Source organism: Aquila chrysaetos, chromosome 26 (genome assembly GCF_900496995.4).
Source record: "Aquila chrysaetos chrysaetos chromosome 26, bAquChr1.4, whole genome shotgun sequence".
NCBI classification, from domain to species: Eukaryota; Metazoa; Chordata; class Aves; order Accipitriformes; family Accipitridae; genus Aquila; species Aquila chrysaetos.
Window position 1 is genome coordinate 4,238,813 of NC_044029.1, and position 19,252 is coordinate 4,258,064.

Genomic DNA, 19,252 nt, shown 5'->3' on the forward strand with positions numbered 1-19,252 from the left:
TAAGAAGTCTCATTCCTCAGTGGAGTGGGGAGAGGAAAGAAAACTCAGTGCTGTCTTGTACACTAGCTCCCTCAGTGGGGTTATTTGTCCCTTAAAGAAGTCTCGGCCCTTTCTCAGCAAACTCAGATCCAGCTAGCAAGCACAGGGTTAGCAAAGGAATATAAAAGACTTTTGCCTCCACCTCCCACCCTTTCAAAGCACCGTTCGTGGGTTACAGGCTAGCTGTAATGGCATTGTCAATACTTGATGATATTACTACATTTGGTTTTATGATACTTATCAAAGTGAAAATTCAAATAGCATCACAGTCTACTACAAACTTGAAGGTTTTTAATTTTTTTCTTTTGTTACACATTTTCCAAAACTGCATAATTGAAGAAAAGTTAATTTTTTTTCCTATTTGCCTTTGTGTTTTAAAATAATGAACATTCAGGAGTCTCTTTATAGGTTTAAACAGTTTCTATGTGTACTACAATATTAAAGAGGCTCTGCTAGCCAGTAGCCAGTGCTTATCAAACTGGTGAATTGATGCATATTTTAAATTATGTGTAGGCCTTGTTTGTGATTCTCAGGATCTTATTCCAATCTGTAAAATTACTTGCACTACTTTAAAATTGTGGAAGAACAATTTGCTGCATATTTTTAAAAGATTTGTACATTGTAAATACCTTTTATTAATCAAGTTTTACAGTAACAATGTTATGTTACTGTTATATGTTATTTTTCCAGAAATTAAATTTTCCTTTTAAACTTTTAAAATCAAACTGTAAACTGGTTTCTTTGGCTTTATTCCGTAGAGCTAGAGATTTCCCCATAGGGTATAATACTGTAAGTTTCATTTTAACGTTCTCTCATCCATCCAAAGCAAGGTGATGTATCTGTAGGCTAAAGCCCAGATTCATTCCACCTAGTTTCACTGAGCTATGCAAATTAAATATCTGCTTCTTCTCTGAAGTCAGTGATTGTGGGTCAGGATGTCGCCCAGATCTTACATGGTCGGAACTGAACTTCGTGAATATCCCTTTCCCTCTGTATTGTCTAAGGTCCTAACTTGAGAAGCTTCTTTAAGTGCATACAGTTATGTGGGTTCAACCCAGACCCACAATCCATGGAAAAGGGTGCCATGAGTCCTTTATGAATGCACTGAGAGTGTGGGATAGTGAAATTGAGAGGAGAAGCCATAAGCCTGCACTTAAAGATCCAAATTAAAAATAAGGTATAAGGGGATTTATGTCCTAATTATAACTTGAAAAATTTAGTGTTTATATGTTTGGTCTCAGACTTTGACTACTACCTCATTCATTAAGAACAATCAAATCGGTGTGTTGTTTTTTACTCAATGTGTCAGCTTATTGGTTATGGGTTTTTTTTTAGTTATTTTCAGAATCATTATTAAAATTACAGATTAAATAAAGAGAGGGAAAAAAAGGATTATTTCTTAGTCTGTAATTTGGGATATGACTTAACAGTTGCATATTGTTTTGTTAGCTGTGCAGTGTGAAAGGAAACCTATTGAAGTGTCAAGAGAAAAATCTTCAAACTGTGCAGCTTCTACAGAAAAGATTTACATTCGAAAAGATCTTCGTAGTCCATTAGCTGCAACTCCAACTTTTGTAACAGATAATGAAACAGCAAGGTAAATTCTACTCGGAAGCAGCTATCTCTGTTTCCTGAAACAGGAAAAATTAATTTTAAAATTAATCAAAATGGAAATGTGTGCTGTTTTGTGTCAGATCAACAGGTCTGCTGGAATCGGGAATGTTTGTTAACATTCATCAGTCTGCAATAAAAAGTGAGCCTACTGTGCTGATGACTCCAGATAAGGTATATGATTATATGACTGATACATTAAGTAGAGTTGATTGCTGTAATTGTGTATGCAGGGAGGGAAGGGTGTTCTGTTTTGTTGTACTTCTGTTTTGTTAAATGCATTTTTAAAACACTCCTTTACAACATTAGCTGGTGTTGCAAATGCCTTCTCTTCACGAGAATGTACTTAGCCTTGCATAGTAAAAATGTTAAAAGCTCTACAAAGTAAATGCCTTTCTCCACGTTTTTAGAGAGCTTTAAGGACTGCATTATTTTTCTTTGTATTGGGCAATCGTGACACTTGGATATTTCTTTTGTACCAATGAAGTGAGATGTTTGCAGAACCTTACATGGCACCATCGCAGTGCATTTCATAAATACTGTTAGGGTTTTTTCCCCGTGGATCGCTAATTTTTTTGCAAAGCTAATAAAAGCTATCTCGGCAACAATGTTATTTCTGAGCTGGTTTTCCTTTGTTTCCATGTTGTTACACTTACTGATCCACTAAAGCCATGTGGTAACTTCCCTACACGTGCACAGTAGGAAGCCCTTGTATTTTTCTAGCTGATACTAAATGACCTCATACTGTGCCTGGCTTGCTCTGTCTGCAAAGGGCCCCATCAAAAGTTGTTTATTCCATTTCACTTTTCTGGCTCGCTCTGTAGAGTATGATAGTGCAAGCTAAATGACATATAGCATGCTGGTGTTAGCAGCAGCATACTTGTCTATAATCATGCACTTTCCTTTTTTTTTTTTTTTGTGGGGCAGGGTGGGAAACGTCTTACTGCCTCTCTGAGTTGCTGGTCAGTACTGAATCACCTTGTTCCCTTGCAATTAAATAAAGACATAAAAACCAAAAAGGCTGCAGTAAAATTATTTTTCTGCTTGCTTTTGAAGGTGACTTTTTATCCATTCCTTCTTTCCAAACATTCTCCTACCCTATTACTACTGACTCATTTACACAAGGAAGGAAGATCTAAAAATATTATCTAGTGCAGTCTTATAGTCCTGGTGACTGACTAGCGAGTAGAGATGATAAATTCTCTTTCTGCACTTGCTTACCATCTGTAGTATTCTTTCTGAAAGAAGTAGATAGCTATTACTTGTAAAAGTAAATGTCTAAACATTTGATATTTTAGAAGCAGTGTAGTGTCTAATTGCTGCATTATGATTACCCATTTACTGAAAACAATAATTTTCTTACAGGTCTATTCACATGCTCAATTCTTCATTTATGTAAAAGTTAAATTCTTCTGTTGCAAGTTAACTGCTGCCAATATGAGAGAATTAAAAGCTATACTTTTCCCTTAGGTTGAAGCATGTCAGGGAGATTTAAGTACACTGGCGAATGTGGTGACTTCATTAGCAAATCTCAGTAAATGCAAAGACATGTCACAAAGCAGTACAGAGCTATCTATGATTGAGAGTTTAAGTAATGGAGATGCATCATTATCTGAACTCCAGCAAGAAGAACAAGCTAGTAGTGATGTTACAAGGTAAGGCACGTTACAATTGAAAATATTATTCTTTTCAAGAAGGTCTCTGTCAATTCAGACCATTAATTAAATCATCACAGTGTAGGAAATTTATCTGCATTAAAAACAATAGCAATAACAGCCTAAGCTCACGTAGAACATAAATCTTGTAAGATTCTTCCAAGTGAAATCATAAGGAGGTTCCATTTGAGAAATAAATACTTTTAATTGTTTGTACTTGAAATGAATTTCAAAGTAAATGTTACAGCTGATCTTCTTACCTCTTATTTGGCCTTAATATAATGTTTGTTTGATCTTGTACTGTAGTCTTAGTACTTTGTATCATCCTGGAAAACTGTTTCTTAGAGATCTCATCTAAGTGAGTAGTTTAATGCCTGTAACTTAATCACCTTAAAAGCTTGAAAAGCATTTTCTTTCTACACAGGAGAAGTAACAGAATTCTCACCATCAATACAAATATATTCATTGAGTATCCTACAAACTTGTGTCTTACATGGGTTTTAACTAAGCCATTTTGGTGAGCATATGTGTAAGATAATCTGTGTAGTACATACTCAGATAATTCCATCAATCACAATCATGTTCTTCCTTGGTTGTCATCTCATGCAAGCTTCTGACAGCTGTCGCAGCAATATTCCTTTACACACCATCTACATTGTACACACTGTTTTGAATATGTGTATGTGGAATAAATCCATCAAGGAAAAAAAGACTGATGTATAGTGAAGTAGTTTGTACTGACTGAAATACAGGATTTCTCCTGTGGTCTCTGCTGCTTTGTATAATTGCAAGCAGAATGCATTTGTTCTGCTCCTTTCTTTATATGCTGCGTAGAAAGTCAATGTGACTTTATATAGGTGCTGATTTGGGCCTTTGCTGTGTCCTGCTAGGTAAAGAATGTAAGAATTGTTGTACATCCTGATAAACTTCATTCAATACTATGGCTGTTCAAAAAGATGTAGTAATCTTTCATTTGTTTCCTAGCACTTTCAGATGCTTGCTTTTGCCAACTTCAGTGTTTCTGTTCTGTTTTAGAAATCTGTCTATGAAAACGCATCAAGTTCTCTCAGCCAGAGAGCTTGAAAAAGCTCTGACTCAGCTTAATGAGTACTCTTGTCCAGTAGGTTACTTAATAGATTTCCAGTGGGGAGGTTCAATATTCCTGTGAAAGGGAAGTTGTTACCCAAGCAGAAACTAAAATTTTTATCCGAATCATTGCTTTCCTTGCCAGGCCCTATGCCAGCTTGATCTAACAGACACAGATGTTTACTGAAGAAAAGGAGTTTAAGGGATTTGGGGAAGCAAGTTTTACCCGTCTGTTTTTCATGTATTTTATTATATTCCATTGCTTGCAGCTACAGTAGTTAAGCTTTCACTTTTGCTGACACGAATTTAGTGTACAAATTTGCTGCTAGCATTCTGCTGCTTTTATATTGTAATGTTATATGCCTTGTCCTCTAATGGCTTCATTGTCTATGTTAATTTTTTACAGTTTATCAGCAGTCCTATATATCTGTTATTGACTGAACCTGACGAAGAGAACCAAAGTTGTTTCTAGCAAAGGATATCAATCAATACCATGTATTTTAATGTTGATTATACCTTTTTTCTCACTTTGTGGGCTAGGTTTTTGTACCTTGCGGGCAAGCTTTGTTCTAGACTCTCTTTTCCTTTGTGTTTTACCTTGCAGTCATTGCTCATGTTGGGGCTTCATATATGAAAAGGACCCACAATGCTGAGCCGTGAGGAAGCAAAGCTTGTACTGACTTCTGCTGGCGTACTACTGCCAGTTTATGAGATAGGATGGAGAAGATTTTTTTGAAAGCCAACATTCAAGCATGAGTTGGAAACACAGTATCATGGGCAGACATGGTTAACCAGTGTACCTGCCTACCCTATTTAAAAAGGACTCTTCAGCCTATAGTAGAATAAATACAGGATCGTGGCAGGTGCATATGACATTTACCTTTTGGGGAAAGGAGAGATCTTGTTCCTCTTTTACATTTCTGTCCCTGCTACATGAAGAGCCCTGCAGAGATCCAGTTTTTCCTAAGAAGCAGCTGCCACTGAGCTGCTGGGTTTGCCTATTCTACCTAAGGCTGCCAAGAGTGATCCATGCAGGACCTGAAACTCAGATCTACTAGCAGGAGTCCAATCACACAGCTTCTAGAGCTTACCCATGAATGTATTCCCTTTATGCCTACTTTCTGTATACCGGAGACAGAAAACGTCCCAGGTATATCTGTGTAGTCCACTTATATCTGTTTAGTCCACTTGCACATGCCTCACCCACACATCAAGGTATACAGGCTAGTGTAGGACCCAAAACTAGTTCATTTACCATCTCAAGCCTGAGGCAGTGTCAGCAGCTCTTTTATTGTGATGTTTTGTGTGATTGCAAATGGTTATATCAAACACAGTAAACATTTAGATTTTTTTGAGCTTGTGAATGAATTTAGATAGCGAGGGAGTGTGCAGGAAGAGAAGGTAGCAAAGTTCTACTCCAGACTTTGGCATTAAATCAGTAATTTTAGATTCTGTGGTAATAAACAAGTCTCTCTAAATTGAGAACCAGCTCTGCATACAAGCTGATAATCAGCTTTTGTGAAGTTTTCAGACCTCAGTGCTTAAGTTTCTCATGCAGCAATGTATACAAATTATACTGCTCTCAGGATATGTCATCTGTCTGTAGGCAGTGATCAAGTCTGTATATTTTTGATTGAAGATATATCAGTTGTGGTTCTCAGGTGTATTCATGAACAAAAAAACCAACAGATCTGTTATCAGGCAGCAAAATAATGAGTAATGTATCTGTGCTTGTCCTGACATCTCCCCCATAACGTTTGTGCATGTGATGGGAGTCACTGCCCCCCATCAAAGGGTACAAAGGACGATATTGAAAGCATGAAAGTGCTTTCTCTTATGTATTTCAAAACAGTCTTTTCAAATTAAGTTGAATAACCTAACCACAACTCATTACTTTAAAAAAAGAAAGCTTATTCTGTTTGTGCTTCATAGCAGCAAAAATCTGCAAAATTTATATGTGCATTAAGTTGCTTTAACAGCAGCCTGATGATCATGTCCTCAAAATGCTCATGCCAGCACTCTCAGTAAACATCACTAAAGAGATCTTGAAAGGCAAACTGTGATTCAGCAGCACAATCAATATGTCAAAACTGTGAATTTGTTGGCAACTAGTGTGAACAGGATCTGCTGCTAGTTTTTGTTTCAGAGCCACTGTAAGTTGGAGTTTTCAGGGATTTTGTTCAGTGGAGTGTCAGGAAAAGCATGCTACTGACTTTTATTTTCCAAATCTAGTTCTTTGAAACAGACATTTGAATACAGGTTTCAGACATTTGCAGGTTCCTCCTGAATTGAAAGTCTCTGAAATGAAATCTTATTTTCTTTTGTTTGTTTGTTTGTTTGTTGTGATCTTACAGGGCATTTGATACTCTTGCAAAAGCATTAAATCCAGGAGAGAGTGCAGCGTGCCAGAACGCTGAAAGTATTGAAGCCAGTGTACAGCTGATTGGTGGAGAAACAGGCATGAATATCGTTGAAATAGAGGGGCCACTACTCAGTGATGCACATGTAGCATTCAGGGTACTTAAGACTTTTATACTGTTGACTGTTTATAACCATTTCAACATAGCAATATAAAATAATGATCTGATTAAATCTTATTTTGAATTTCTTAGAATAAATATTTGTTCAGGTATTGGCATTCATTTCTGATGAATGCTCTGCTTTTATTCACTGGTTAACTACTTCTTTGGGAAAATGTACAGCTCTTCAGTGGTTTAGCTGCACTATTTATTTTATAGCTTCTTACCTTAAAAATACAAGGTAATCCATGCAAAAGGATTTAGACAGACAAGTGTCACACAAAGGAGAGAGTCAGTATCCACATTCTCACTTGTTAACAGGTGGATCTGATGCAATCTGCAACTGGATTTTGAGACTCTTAAGTGTATTTGTCTTCTTTGTGTATATATACCCTAGTTTAGTATGGTGTCCTGGTTTCAGCTGGAATGGAGTTAATTTTCTTTCTAGTAGCTGGTATAGTGTTATGGTTTGGGTTCAGTATGAGAAGAATGTTGATAACACACTGATGTTTTCAGTTGTTACACTAAGTCAAAGATTTTTCAGCTTCTCATGCCCAGCCAGCAAGAAGGCTGGAGGGGCACAAGAAGTTGGGAGGGGACACAGCCAGGACAGCTGACCCAAACTGGCCAACGGGGTATTCCAGACCATGTGATGTCATGCCCAGTATATAAACTGGGCGGAGTTGGCCTGGGGGCATCACTGCTTGGGAACCGACTGGGCATCGGGCAGCAAGTGGTGAGCAATTGCATTGTGCATCACTTGTTTTGTATATTCCAATCATTTTATTATTATTGTCATTTTGTTATTGTTATTATTATCATTATTAGCTTCTTCCTTTCTGTTCTATTAATCTGTTCTCATCTCAACCCATGAGTTTTATTTTTTTTCCCCCAATTCTCTCCCCCATCCCACTGGGTGGGGGTGAAGTGAGCGAGCAGCTGTGTGGTGCTGAGTTGCTGGCTGGGGTTAAACCACATCATATGGTATTAATTGACTTTAATCATTAAGGGAAAATACAGTTTCTTTGTTAGTGAAATATATTTTCTGGCTTTATTTCTCATTTTACAAGCCCGCAGAAATTTTTCTATCTATTTTTTTCATCTTCTTATTATTCAAGGACAAATCAAAAAGCTTGCTCATCTGAAAACTTCTTCAGTACCAGGCATTTTATTAAACTTTGTCCCTCTCATTAGCACATGTTTTGATCACTCAAATAAACATCTCTCTAAAGCAAATTTCAGGGTTTTTTTTTTTAAATTGTGTTAGCCAAACCATTATGTTAAGAAGTATTAATTTCTGAAGATAAAACTATAACACTATAATTAGCAGTTTTGGGTGAAATCCCACTTTCTTCACATATGCAGGCAACGCCACTGATTTTACTCATGTATGTTGAGAAGGGTAGAGCTGGTCCTTTCTGATGTATGTTGATTATAGTTTTAGGGCTTTAGCAGCTGTATATTAGGTATTTTACTCACACGTCAAAAGATTTTTGATGTATTTATTTGTAAAATATTAATTAAAAGTACAAAAAAAGACGTTTTTTGAAATAGAACTCCCACACGCACACTATCCCCAGGAATTGTGGTAATTCCTTTAATTTTTCAGGCCACTTATTCCACTGTTCTCGGGGAAGCTTTAGAAAGTAATGATGCTTCTGTGTTTGTACTTTTTATGTATTTATCTATATATAAATGTAAGGAACTTCATTCTAATTACAATGATTCTTCTAAAACTTGTATTCTTTGAGAGTGTCTCAAAAGTTGCATTTTATTTGGGAGTTTCCATTTCCAGGTGTCCCAGACATGAATATTTATCCAAGATAAAGATTCAAAAATTGTGCCTTCTTTGTTGCCTTGTAGTTACTATAGGGTATAACAGTGTGGCTAATAATGAAAAAGGCAGTCATTCAATTTTATTTCAGGATTATCTCATGTTTATTTAAAAAACAATTTTAATTTTTCACTTAAAAGAAACTCTAAGGCTGATTTTTTTTCTTACCATATTTTTTATGAAGAAAGTAAAATAACTGACTTGAACTTTTTTTTTTTTGGTTGCCAGCTCACCATGCCTTCTCCTATGCCTGAGTATCTTAATGTTCACTATATCTGCGAGTCTGCCTCCAGGTTGCTTTTCTTGTCCATGCACTGGGCACGTTCCATTCCATCTTTCCAAGCTTTAGGGTAAGTGTTCAGTTACTCTATTCACTCATGTTGTGAATACACACTTTTAAAATTTTTATGTTCACTGTCTTCTTCGGGGACATTTTAAAATGTAAATCTACTGATTAAAACTGTTGTGTAGATCTTCATCATGAAGGTAAATTTTCTGAATCAAAACTACTCCCAACTTCAGTCCAGTTCAGGTACTTTGGTTGGGTTTTGAAGGAAAAAAGTGTAGATTTATAACAAATCAAATGCCTGTGCACTGCTACTTCTTTAATAAATTTTTAGTAAATAGGACTTCCTATCATTTTTTAAATAGCTACATCCTGAACTAAGATGCTTATCAGGCAGTCACCAAAAAGAAGCTGCTCTCTGGATCCCCAAATATCTTTGTAGGTGAATTAGTAGTAATAATTTTGCCTTTAGTAATCTATATGAAGAAAATGGTTAGCTAGATTCAGCAAGCATTCAGGATGAGGTTGTTTAATTTCAGGGGATTTTCAAAAATAAATGATTGCTGTAACCAGAAAGTAATTCTTATTATTCTCTTTACAGTTTTTATAACATCCTGCTTTTCCAGCAGAATTCAGTGTATCACTTAAAATTCTTAAACTAAATGTGGTAGTTCACTGCTGATCATTAGAAAACATCTCAAAACACCATGGGGAAAAGTGATTTATGTTATTTTCATAAGTAATTTTATGAAGACACATCAAATAAATAAAGATACTGTATCAACTCTGACACAAATGGAGTGTTTTTCTTTAATTCAATATCAAAATAGTGTATGACTGTGGCAGCAAAGAAAATTCCTTTTTAAAGTGAGGGATTGTCCCCTTTTCCAGGAAGCATGTCAAAAGCAGCATGATCTGTGATTACCATTTGTGTTTACTTACTCAGATGTTTAAGCCAAATGATTCTACATTGTTTAAGGAGAGATACTATATTGTGTGTAATTGAAGCCTATGTTTTGGAGAAGGAAAAGGTAAAACTCTATAAAGTTAAACAATAGCAAGGCTAAAAAATCAGGTAACTATGATACATTTTTCTGTTTGAATTAAAAAAATAGATGGAGGAATAGGCTGTCCTAATAGTGTTAATATTCACCTGTGCTAGTCAAGATCATGGGCAACAGTATATTTAAACACCATTTAACATAAATATACAGTTTTCCTTTTGAAGAGCTTAAAATACTATCTTTTTTCAAGTGGAGTTTTATTTGAAATTAATGCAGGTTTTTTAGTTTGAGCACATTATGTACTATAATTTTGACTTGCAGAAGGGTGACTCATTTCACTTTAAAAATGAAGAGAAATTCATGGTACTAGTAATTGAGAGGAGTTGACGAGCCAAAACAAAACCATAGTAATGGTTTTGTAAGGAAGATAGATAATTGTACCCAGGTGGTTCCCTCCTCAGGCAATGTTTTCCTTAGTCGCAGCAAGATAGTTGGCTTTGGCATACTGATGTAGTTAAAGATGCCAAGTTACTGCTTAGTTCATCTTCCTGCATGAAGATCTTTGTAAGCAAGAGGGATTCCTACTGAAACATTCATCAAGCTGGTTACAGCCTCTTAGTTTTTTGAGGCTGCTTAAGTTTGATGAGCTGGTTCTGGTCCGAGTTTGATCAGCCATAAACGTACTCTGGATGATACATTTATCTACACACATACCAGCTGAGTAGCCAGTACGCCCTCATTTTCACAGTTCCTCAGTATAGTCCCTTTGACAGGAGATGAATGGGGATGTGACAAATATGTGTAGAAGCTGCATGTACACTATCATGTCTGCCATAACAAGAACTTGATCATAGTAAAAAATACTGCCCTAGGTAAGCTCTCTGTATTCCAGTACAGGACAGGTCTACATTAATCTGTCATTTGGCATATTAGTATTGCAGTAAATCATCAGAAATGTTCTTGAAGATTACATCAACGTTCTTGCAAAAATCCATTCTATTGTATTTTTGTAGTTGAAATCCTAGCTTTAATATGCTTTTCTTCTTTGATAGGTCTTGTGCTTCTTTTAAATTTCCATTATTTATATTTACTGGCTAAAACTGTGAAACATGGTACCTGAATTTGACTCCTCACTGGTAGGATTTCCTTTTTAAGGTACTGAGCTCTCGTTAAGCTCTAGGAGTTAGAGATGCTTGGCAATACTGAAAGTTAGGTTACTAATATGGAAGTGCCTGAATATGGATTGATATGCCTAATTTTAAGCTTCAGCATATGAAAAAAAAATACTGACTACACATGAAACTTAATTTAAGAGCTAATTCCTACAGCAAAGAAATCCTCATGACTTCTATTTATACTTTGAAGTCTGTATTTCAAACCTCATTCCAAACAGGAAGGAGATACAGAATATAGCAGTCAGGAAGCTCAAGAACTCGATCTTACATGTTCCATTTCACATGTATTTTTAATTAAAAAATTATACCACCCTGCCAGATTTCAAGTGAAAAAAACCAACCTTTGAGTCTATTCTACATCCACAATACAGGAGCAATGCAAACTTTCTTTGTCCATGCATGTAAATGTTATTCAAAAACTAGTGTAAATCCTAGGAAAACTAGCATAACATAATACGCCTAGACAGTTGTCATTTACTGTAACTTCAGCTTGCTTTTGGGATACAAATCTATCTCCTTTTAGATCATTAAAACAAAAATTACTTCTTTACAAAAGTCACTCTAAACTGGGTATTTTAATCCTAGCATGCAAATAAAAGTATTTTTGATGCAGGGCTTCATTTTGGTACTGGTTGCAATGGTGGAATTAGATGAAGTGATTTTATGAAGTGTTTTTCAAATTAAAAAAAAAACTGTGTGAATGCAAATGGCTGGTTTTATTAAGTGAAATTATTGTATTTTTTAATAGACAGGATAACAGCATATCATTAGTAAAAGCCTGCTGGAACGAACTTTTTACGCTTGGTCTTGCACAATGTTCACAAGTTATGAATGTGGCAACTATATTAACTGCATTCGTTAATCACCTTCATGGCAGTTTACAGCAAGGTAAGGTGCATACTGTGCGCATTGCCAGACTTGGGGAATTACTTAATGTTTTTAAAGTTTTGAACTGCGCAGAAGCTTTTTACTTATCCTTCAGTTGTTAATGAAATTTTACTGTTTATAGAGTTTCGTGGTTAGTGTTGAAACAAAATAATACCAGAAAATACAGTTCACAAGATGGAATTTTTTAGCAATTTTGCAAAAGTCAGCTATGCTAATACTTACCCCCAAATTAAAAAAAAATTTAAAATTACCCATCTATCTGATATAGGTTATCATTTACAGGGGTTGTTTTTATTGTGCGTGTATGTAATGTCTCATAGTGTTCTGCTGTTCTGTTAAAATCAGCTCAAATTAGGAATATTTCAGGCAGCATCAATGTTTAAGAACACAAGTGTACTGTGAATCTGATTCCGTTGTATGAAGGGTATAAAGTAAAGGATCACTCACCTGTCCTTGCTGTTCATAGCTGTGAAACAAAGGAGCCAAATGCCAATTTGGTGATATACTTCCTTTACATAACTTGGCTTCTTGACTTCTGTGTATTAGTTTTAGACTACATGCGAGGATCTTCACTGAGTATACTTTGTTGCTTATTAATCCTATGCCCTGCATCTTTTGCATATTTTTCATTCAAATGAAAGAGATGTCAGTTGGCCTATTCTTTCATTCACTCTGCAGTGAAGGAAATTGTTCTTCTGAGTAGGGGAGTCTTTTAGCTAATCTTTGTGTGCTAGTGAACACTCACGAGGTTGTCAGCACTAAAAGCTAACCAATCAAAAATAGTATAGTCTTCATCTGTTCATAGTCTTAATGCATTTTTAATAATGTAGATGCACATACAAAAATCTTAGCATTTTCAGGTTAAACTAGATTTTTGCTGTTACGTGTATGAAAATTCACTGTTGTTAATCCTATGCAAAAATGGATTGGTAAGCTGTAGAAAAACAGTCCACCAGACTATAGATTTTTCCTGTCCTTTTATGATGAGGGAATTAAAGAATTATTTCTGAGGGTTTTTCATGATAGAAAAATACGCAGAAGATCCTCCTATAAATAGCAATAGTTTATAATTAAAACAAATTGATTAAACCACTAAATGTGGATCAGCTAAAGATACTAACAAATCTGTGAATGTCTTTAGGAGGGATACAAATGGAATTTGGGAACTTAATTTGGTCTACATCATTTCTAAGCGTGTTCACCAAAAAGGGTATTGTAGTAATTAATCATGGTTTTATCATTACTACAAATCTATATTTTTGCCATTTAATTTGGGAATTGAGTTTGAATGCAAAAATCAGAAATTGATAACCAATGTCTTCTAGTTGTGTAGTATGCCAGCTGCAGCACCTCCAAGAGATAAGTTTGTGGGGCCCAGGGACCCTACCTAGTTTGACGGATTGTGGAGGGAACGGGATTTTCAGGCTGCTTAGCTATTGCTGACCCAAGGGGAACAAGTCTGCACCAACCACATTCCCCTAGATGCAAATCAGGAAAGGTGTGTGGTGCACCTTCTTTTTCAGCAGCAGCATGGTCTTTGACTGACTAAAATAACCCGTGAAACTGTACACTAACCTACCTCATGGCACCTGACCCTTAGACGTAGAGCACAGATCTGCAGTAGCAGTGTATTCTTTACTTCTAAGTAGTCTTTCCCTTGCTTGATCATTTCAAGCTCTAGTCCTCCCCTGATTACTGGCAGCTTTAGTGGCAGGAAGAGACCTAATTGTACAATGGGGGGGGGAGAGATTGTTATAGTCCATAATTGTTGGTGTCAAGATTATTCAGACCTAGTATGTGAGTTTATAGATGGCATAGATTTCCCACTGTTTGGATCTAATAAAATCATTATTTTTAAAAATCCAGTGTGACCACATTTTTTGCATGTGTGTTGACTTGGGGGTTTATATTTTATGTGTGTGTTGACTTAGATAAGCTGCCAACAGACAGAGGAAAACTAGTAATGGAGCATATCTTCAAATTGCAAGAGTTCTGTAACAGCATGGTTAAGCTTTGCCTAGATGGATATGAATATGCATATTTGAAAGCAATCGTCCTCTTCAGTCCTGGTATGTAATTATTCCAAATGTAAAACTTTAATCTGTGCTATTTTTTGCCATATAACTTCTGCCTGTTTCATTATATGCAGTTAGTATCACCTGTAGAACCACTGCTTCACTTGTTGAGGAATCTTGGAAGGTGTGTAATGAGGACTTCAGGAAGAGGAGGGTTAATCTTCTAATGTAAATAGTTGAATGCTGCTTTGGAGACTTAAGTTTTACTCTTGCCTCTGCCATTTATTTTTTTATTATTATTGATTGATTGATTGATTGATTGCTTTTAATTCTGTGCTTCCTTTCTGGGGTGTTTTTTCTGAGGACCTGCAGTTTAATTTTCAGAATTGTTGCTCTTGCACATCCAGCTGAGATGGATTGAAGTTCAGGTTTTAATGTATGAAAGGGTATCTCTCTGGGCATCGATTCTCACATGCAAAATTACAGAAACATATCACCTCACTTCACATAGGTATTTTGAAAATAAATATTACTTATAGCATTTCTGGTGAATGAACACCAGAAACATTCCCTTATATTATTATTTCTGTCTTCTGAACAGTATTTGCCTAATGTACTCCAAGTAACATTAATGGACATACATTAGACAGTGAAGATAAAATAAAATAATGATTATTTTTTCTCTCTGGGAGATTAATCTACAATATGGAGGAACAAGAACCCTCTAGTTATGACAGATAGTGACTGAGTACTTAGATTATATAACACGTATGTGTGGACTGTAGAAAATTACAAAATTAATTTTCTTTATTGGAAAATTGTAGAATTAACTTTTCACTAAAGGCATTCAGATATTATATCAGTATCCTGCAGGTCTTAAATTTATCATTCAGAATTTAGGGATTTAATATAAAACCAAAACCAAATTTTTGATAAAAGAAAAACATATAAACCTCAGGTCCTTTCTGTATCTCAAGGAATTTTTCACTGTCACATTTAGAAAGTAAATCTTCAGTCACTCTATTTTGCATTAAAAACTTTTAAAAGCATCAATAGCTTCCTTAATCCTCATTGCTCTGCTTTTTTTAGATGCTGATGTCCCATAGAAAAGATCAGAGCAAATTTAAAAAAGCTGTCTGAATCTCAGTGACCTGTCCCCCATCAGTAGTGTAGGGTATGGAAGAGAACTGGGTATTCGGTTCTTGTCAGTTCTGTAGATGTATTAGATCTGAGAACAACTTTCTTTTCCCATTCAGTTGCAGTTCACTCTTTCACAAAAAAATTAGTTGAGATGAGAAAATCTTTAGGAACATGGACACTGTCGAAATGTAAATTTTAAGCAGGTTTTCTTACATATGAGAATTGTGAGGTTCTTGGTTTGCAGTTTCTCATATGTACGTGATCTTTTCTATATGTATTATCTACAACAAGTATCCACATCTCCCAGGAAAAGTGGCAGCATCAGCAGGAATTCATGGTACTCAGTCTAAGTGTACAACAAAACCCTGAATATCTTCCATTGCTTTTTTTCTTTTTTTACCTTTTTTTTTTTTTTTTTTTTTTTTTTAATTGCATCAACGGAAGACTTCTGAGATGAAAGATGTTCTTTCAAATAAGAGGCAATATAAGTAGTGTCAGAACTCTCCAGGAAGGATGAGAAATACCCAGAGAATATTCCAGTGATACTCTTCTATTGTTGATCACTAAGGAATATCAGATCCTGAGTGTTTTCACTATAGACCATAATCCTCCTGGCAGTCTTCGTGACTAGGAGAATCTTGCATGGTTTTATGTGTTTGTTTCTACAGTCCACTGAAGCACAGGAACAATTTCAGTCTTCTGATAAGCAGTACCCACCATGAGTTTAATTGCAATATTAAGAGTGCTTGAAAATGTTTGCAATTTTTCTTCTCCACTGAGGACTGAAGAGTTCCCTGGACGTCTCACTGTTATTTCAGAAGAGGCAGAGACTTTCTTTAAGTGGAGGGTGGGAAGGTGTTTGTTTGTTCAATTTTAGTAGATAATGCTTGCAGGAGATGTAATTCTCCTTTAGGTGTTCCTTACCCCAAAATAGTCCTTTCACAGCATTTCCATATTCAGAACTGGTACAGGTTGCTCCAGGAAAGAAACAAAATGATAGAAGAATACCTCAAGCCCATTTTTCTAGCGCAATGCCTACTAGGATTTATGACAGAATCTGTTGGTTTGTCTGAAGAAATCAGTCCTTTTAGACAACAGAAAATACTTGTCTAGGAACGTTACACTTGCAAAGCAATATTTACTTATTTGTTTAGTCTGAAGTTAATTTGTCTCCTTCCAATTAGATTTGACAACACAAAAGGTAGAAGGAAAAATACTTGGGAAAAGACTATATCCAGTCACATGTTTGAGATGAATTTTCATTAGCTCACATGCTTTCAGGATCACATTCCTAATGATATGTAGCTGCTCTAATGGCAATGTGTTGTCAATATTCTTGATCTAATGAGCCATGTAACAAAATCTTCATGTACCTGAAAGTCAGTACCTTGAACAGAAGGGGTGTTCTGGCAATGATTCACAGGCCAGAAATTACAATTTCAGGGATTTTACTGCTCTGCTACAGGATGGGGCTGGGCTGCACATGCAGCAGAGACCTAAGGTAAGAACATCTGCTTTAGTAGGCCCGGCTGATTTGCTGTCTTCCACAGCTGGAGACTTGAAGATTACTGAAAATCTTCGGTGCCATGCCAGCTGTTTGACTGTCACAAGACAGCCTTGGGCAAAGAGATGACTGTAAAGAGAGTGCCTAGAAGACTTTGCATCTTTATAAATGGCTACTAGCGTACTAGCAGTGGCCTTCAAACTACTGTTTTCGGAAGCTGACTGCTAGTTGTGTTTCTGACATTGCTCTAAAAACAGCGTCATGAAGCAATGCATATTGCATGTCAGTGACAACTCTTCAAAATGTATTGCTGCTTTACAAACTTGTTAACCTCTTGTCCTCTGCATAAATTTGAAATCATGCTTTCAGAATGACTGAATATTCCTCTGTGAAATGATGTGTTCAGGGGAGTCCAATGTATCACATAACTGCTAAATTGCTCTGAAAGCTTCTGTATCTGCAGAGCTAGACCAAAACCTCCTGGTTTTGTTGACAGAAGGCCATATATTTGGAGAGGAGGAGTGACTGTTAGAAATAATCTTTTATCTGACATAATTTGGCAGCTCATTTATGATCCCATTTCTGAAAAATAAATTACATTATTTGTCACAGTGCTATGACAGTAAATTATTTACATTAAGAAAGATGGATAATAAAAATTACAGGCCATGTAAAGTGTTCAGAATTACCAGATATTAATTTCCAATTGTGACTTGGCAGTTAGGTTAATATCCTTTCATTTTAGCAAGATTTAAATTTCAAGTGTTTAAACCACTGCTAAAAAATATGTTTAGCACATTTGAAAATTTTGCACCAAACAGTTGAAAAAGAATGATCTGCTACATATCTTCTGCAGTTTTTAGGAAACAAATGGCTCATAGCCTTTTATTCTGCTTTTTCCACTGATCTTAATTTTATCCTTCACTTCCCATTCAAGTGCTATTTGTGCATACAATATTCCAATAAATGTCAGCATATTGAAACAGTGCTGTTCTACTGCTACACAGAGAACAGAGCTGTATCATCAAGATTGATGTAAGCATTGCAAGCACTGCATTTATTTGAACTCTTCAAAATGTCTGGTTGTATTTATAGAAAACTAAATAAAACATAAACATAGAGGAAAAGAAATATAAAGAGGTAAAGCAGTGTCCTCCACTAAAACTGTGAATTTGCTACAGCTGCCAAATAATGATTTCAGTATGCTTACAATTAGATAATCTGTATGGATTTTAGTGCATCTTACATCCAACAGGTATAATAACAATGTAGAGTGGGTTCTTTTCAGATCACCCAGGCCTAGAAAATGTGGTGCAGATTGAGAAATTTCAAGAAAAGGCTTACATGGAGTTCCAAGACTATGTAACAAAAGCATATCCGGATGATACTTACAGGTCTGTAAACTTACATGCTTACTTGATTGATTCTCTTTTCAGAGTGTTGGTGATACTGATTTGTACAGTATTTCGTTAATAAATATGTATATTTTCTTCTTATCTCCTTAAATGCAAGAAATTACCTTTAGAGCATTTCAAATGTTATGCATGTACTCATACGTATTATGAGTATTATTTATCTACTCATTCATTATTAATTTCCAAAATGAAAATTTGGAAATAAAATAAATATTTTTGATGTTTTCATTTTGAATTGCACCTACTTGGAATATTTCCTCATTTAGTCTAAGTCTAAACATTATACAGTCCATGTAACTGAGAGGCATATCACATTTTTTTTGTACTGTTGAAGACCTGACTGAACATAAATTTAATACTCTACTGATTTAAATATTTAAGCCTTTCATCAACTAGATACAACAAATTTTGACCAGTATTGTCTCTTGTTATTTTTTCTCTTCTTTTACTGATAACATGATTGTGAATAACACCAAAATCTGTGACCACAAGTAACACTGTTTACCAAACTTATCTTCCAGACTGTCTAGACTTCTTCTCCGGTTGCCTGCTCTTAGGCTAATGAGTGCTGCCATCACTGAAGAGCTATTTTTTGCAGGACTAATTGGAAATGTTCAGATTGATAGCATCATCCCATATATTCTGCGAATGGAGACAGCAGACTACAACTCTCAGATAATTGGTCATGGCGTATAAAAGTAGCAGTCAAGGATTCTGTACCATGGCAGTCATGGTGATGTAAATGCATACCCTGTCTCCAAGAGATGGCAATAAGCCTTCCCATGCACCTTTCCAAAGAAGGCTAATATTCCTGCTTTTCAGTACACTTGAGAAACGTGGTGGAGTGTATTAAGGAATATAGGATCGCTTCTTATTTTTCATCTGATCTTCAAGGACTTGTAAATTAACTTGATATCTGAAGAAAGTCAAGAATTGTCCATCCTATTTTTGTAGATAGATGAACTTGGAATATTTGTTTATGAAGTCCAGGCTTGTGAAGAAACTGAAGAAGCTTTGACTGAACTAAGGTATCTCAACTTAGTTTGATGTTTTAGACAAATAAATTAACTTTCTTCTCTGA

The 19,252-nt window shown here is 35.7% G+C and overlaps 1 protein-coding gene across 13 annotated transcripts in view; it reads left to right on the forward strand.

The window, feature by feature from the left end:
- Positions 1-19,252, forward strand: part of NR2C1 (nuclear receptor subfamily 2 group C member 1) — a 56,223-nt gene extending 36,971 nt beyond the window's left edge. For all 13 annotated transcript variants that reach the window (XM_041120601.1, XM_030002704.2, XM_030002705.2 and 10 more), the window contains 9 exons: positions 1,489-1,636; positions 1,734-1,824; positions 3,121-3,305; positions 6,746-6,908; positions 8,973-9,094; positions 11,958-12,097; positions 14,029-14,166; positions 18,045-18,150; positions 18,693-19,252. In XM_041120601.1, coding sequence (XP_040976535.1) covers positions 1,489-1,636; positions 1,734-1,824; positions 3,121-3,305; positions 6,746-6,908; positions 8,973-9,094; positions 11,958-12,097; positions 14,029-14,166; positions 18,045-18,150; positions 18,693-18,867 — 1,268 coding nt within the window. In that variant the 3' untranslated portion in view covers positions 18,868-19,252. The remainder of the gene's footprint in view (positions 1-1,488; positions 1,637-1,733; positions 1,825-3,120; positions 3,306-6,745; positions 6,909-8,972; positions 9,095-11,957; positions 12,098-14,028; positions 14,167-18,044; positions 18,151-18,692) is intronic.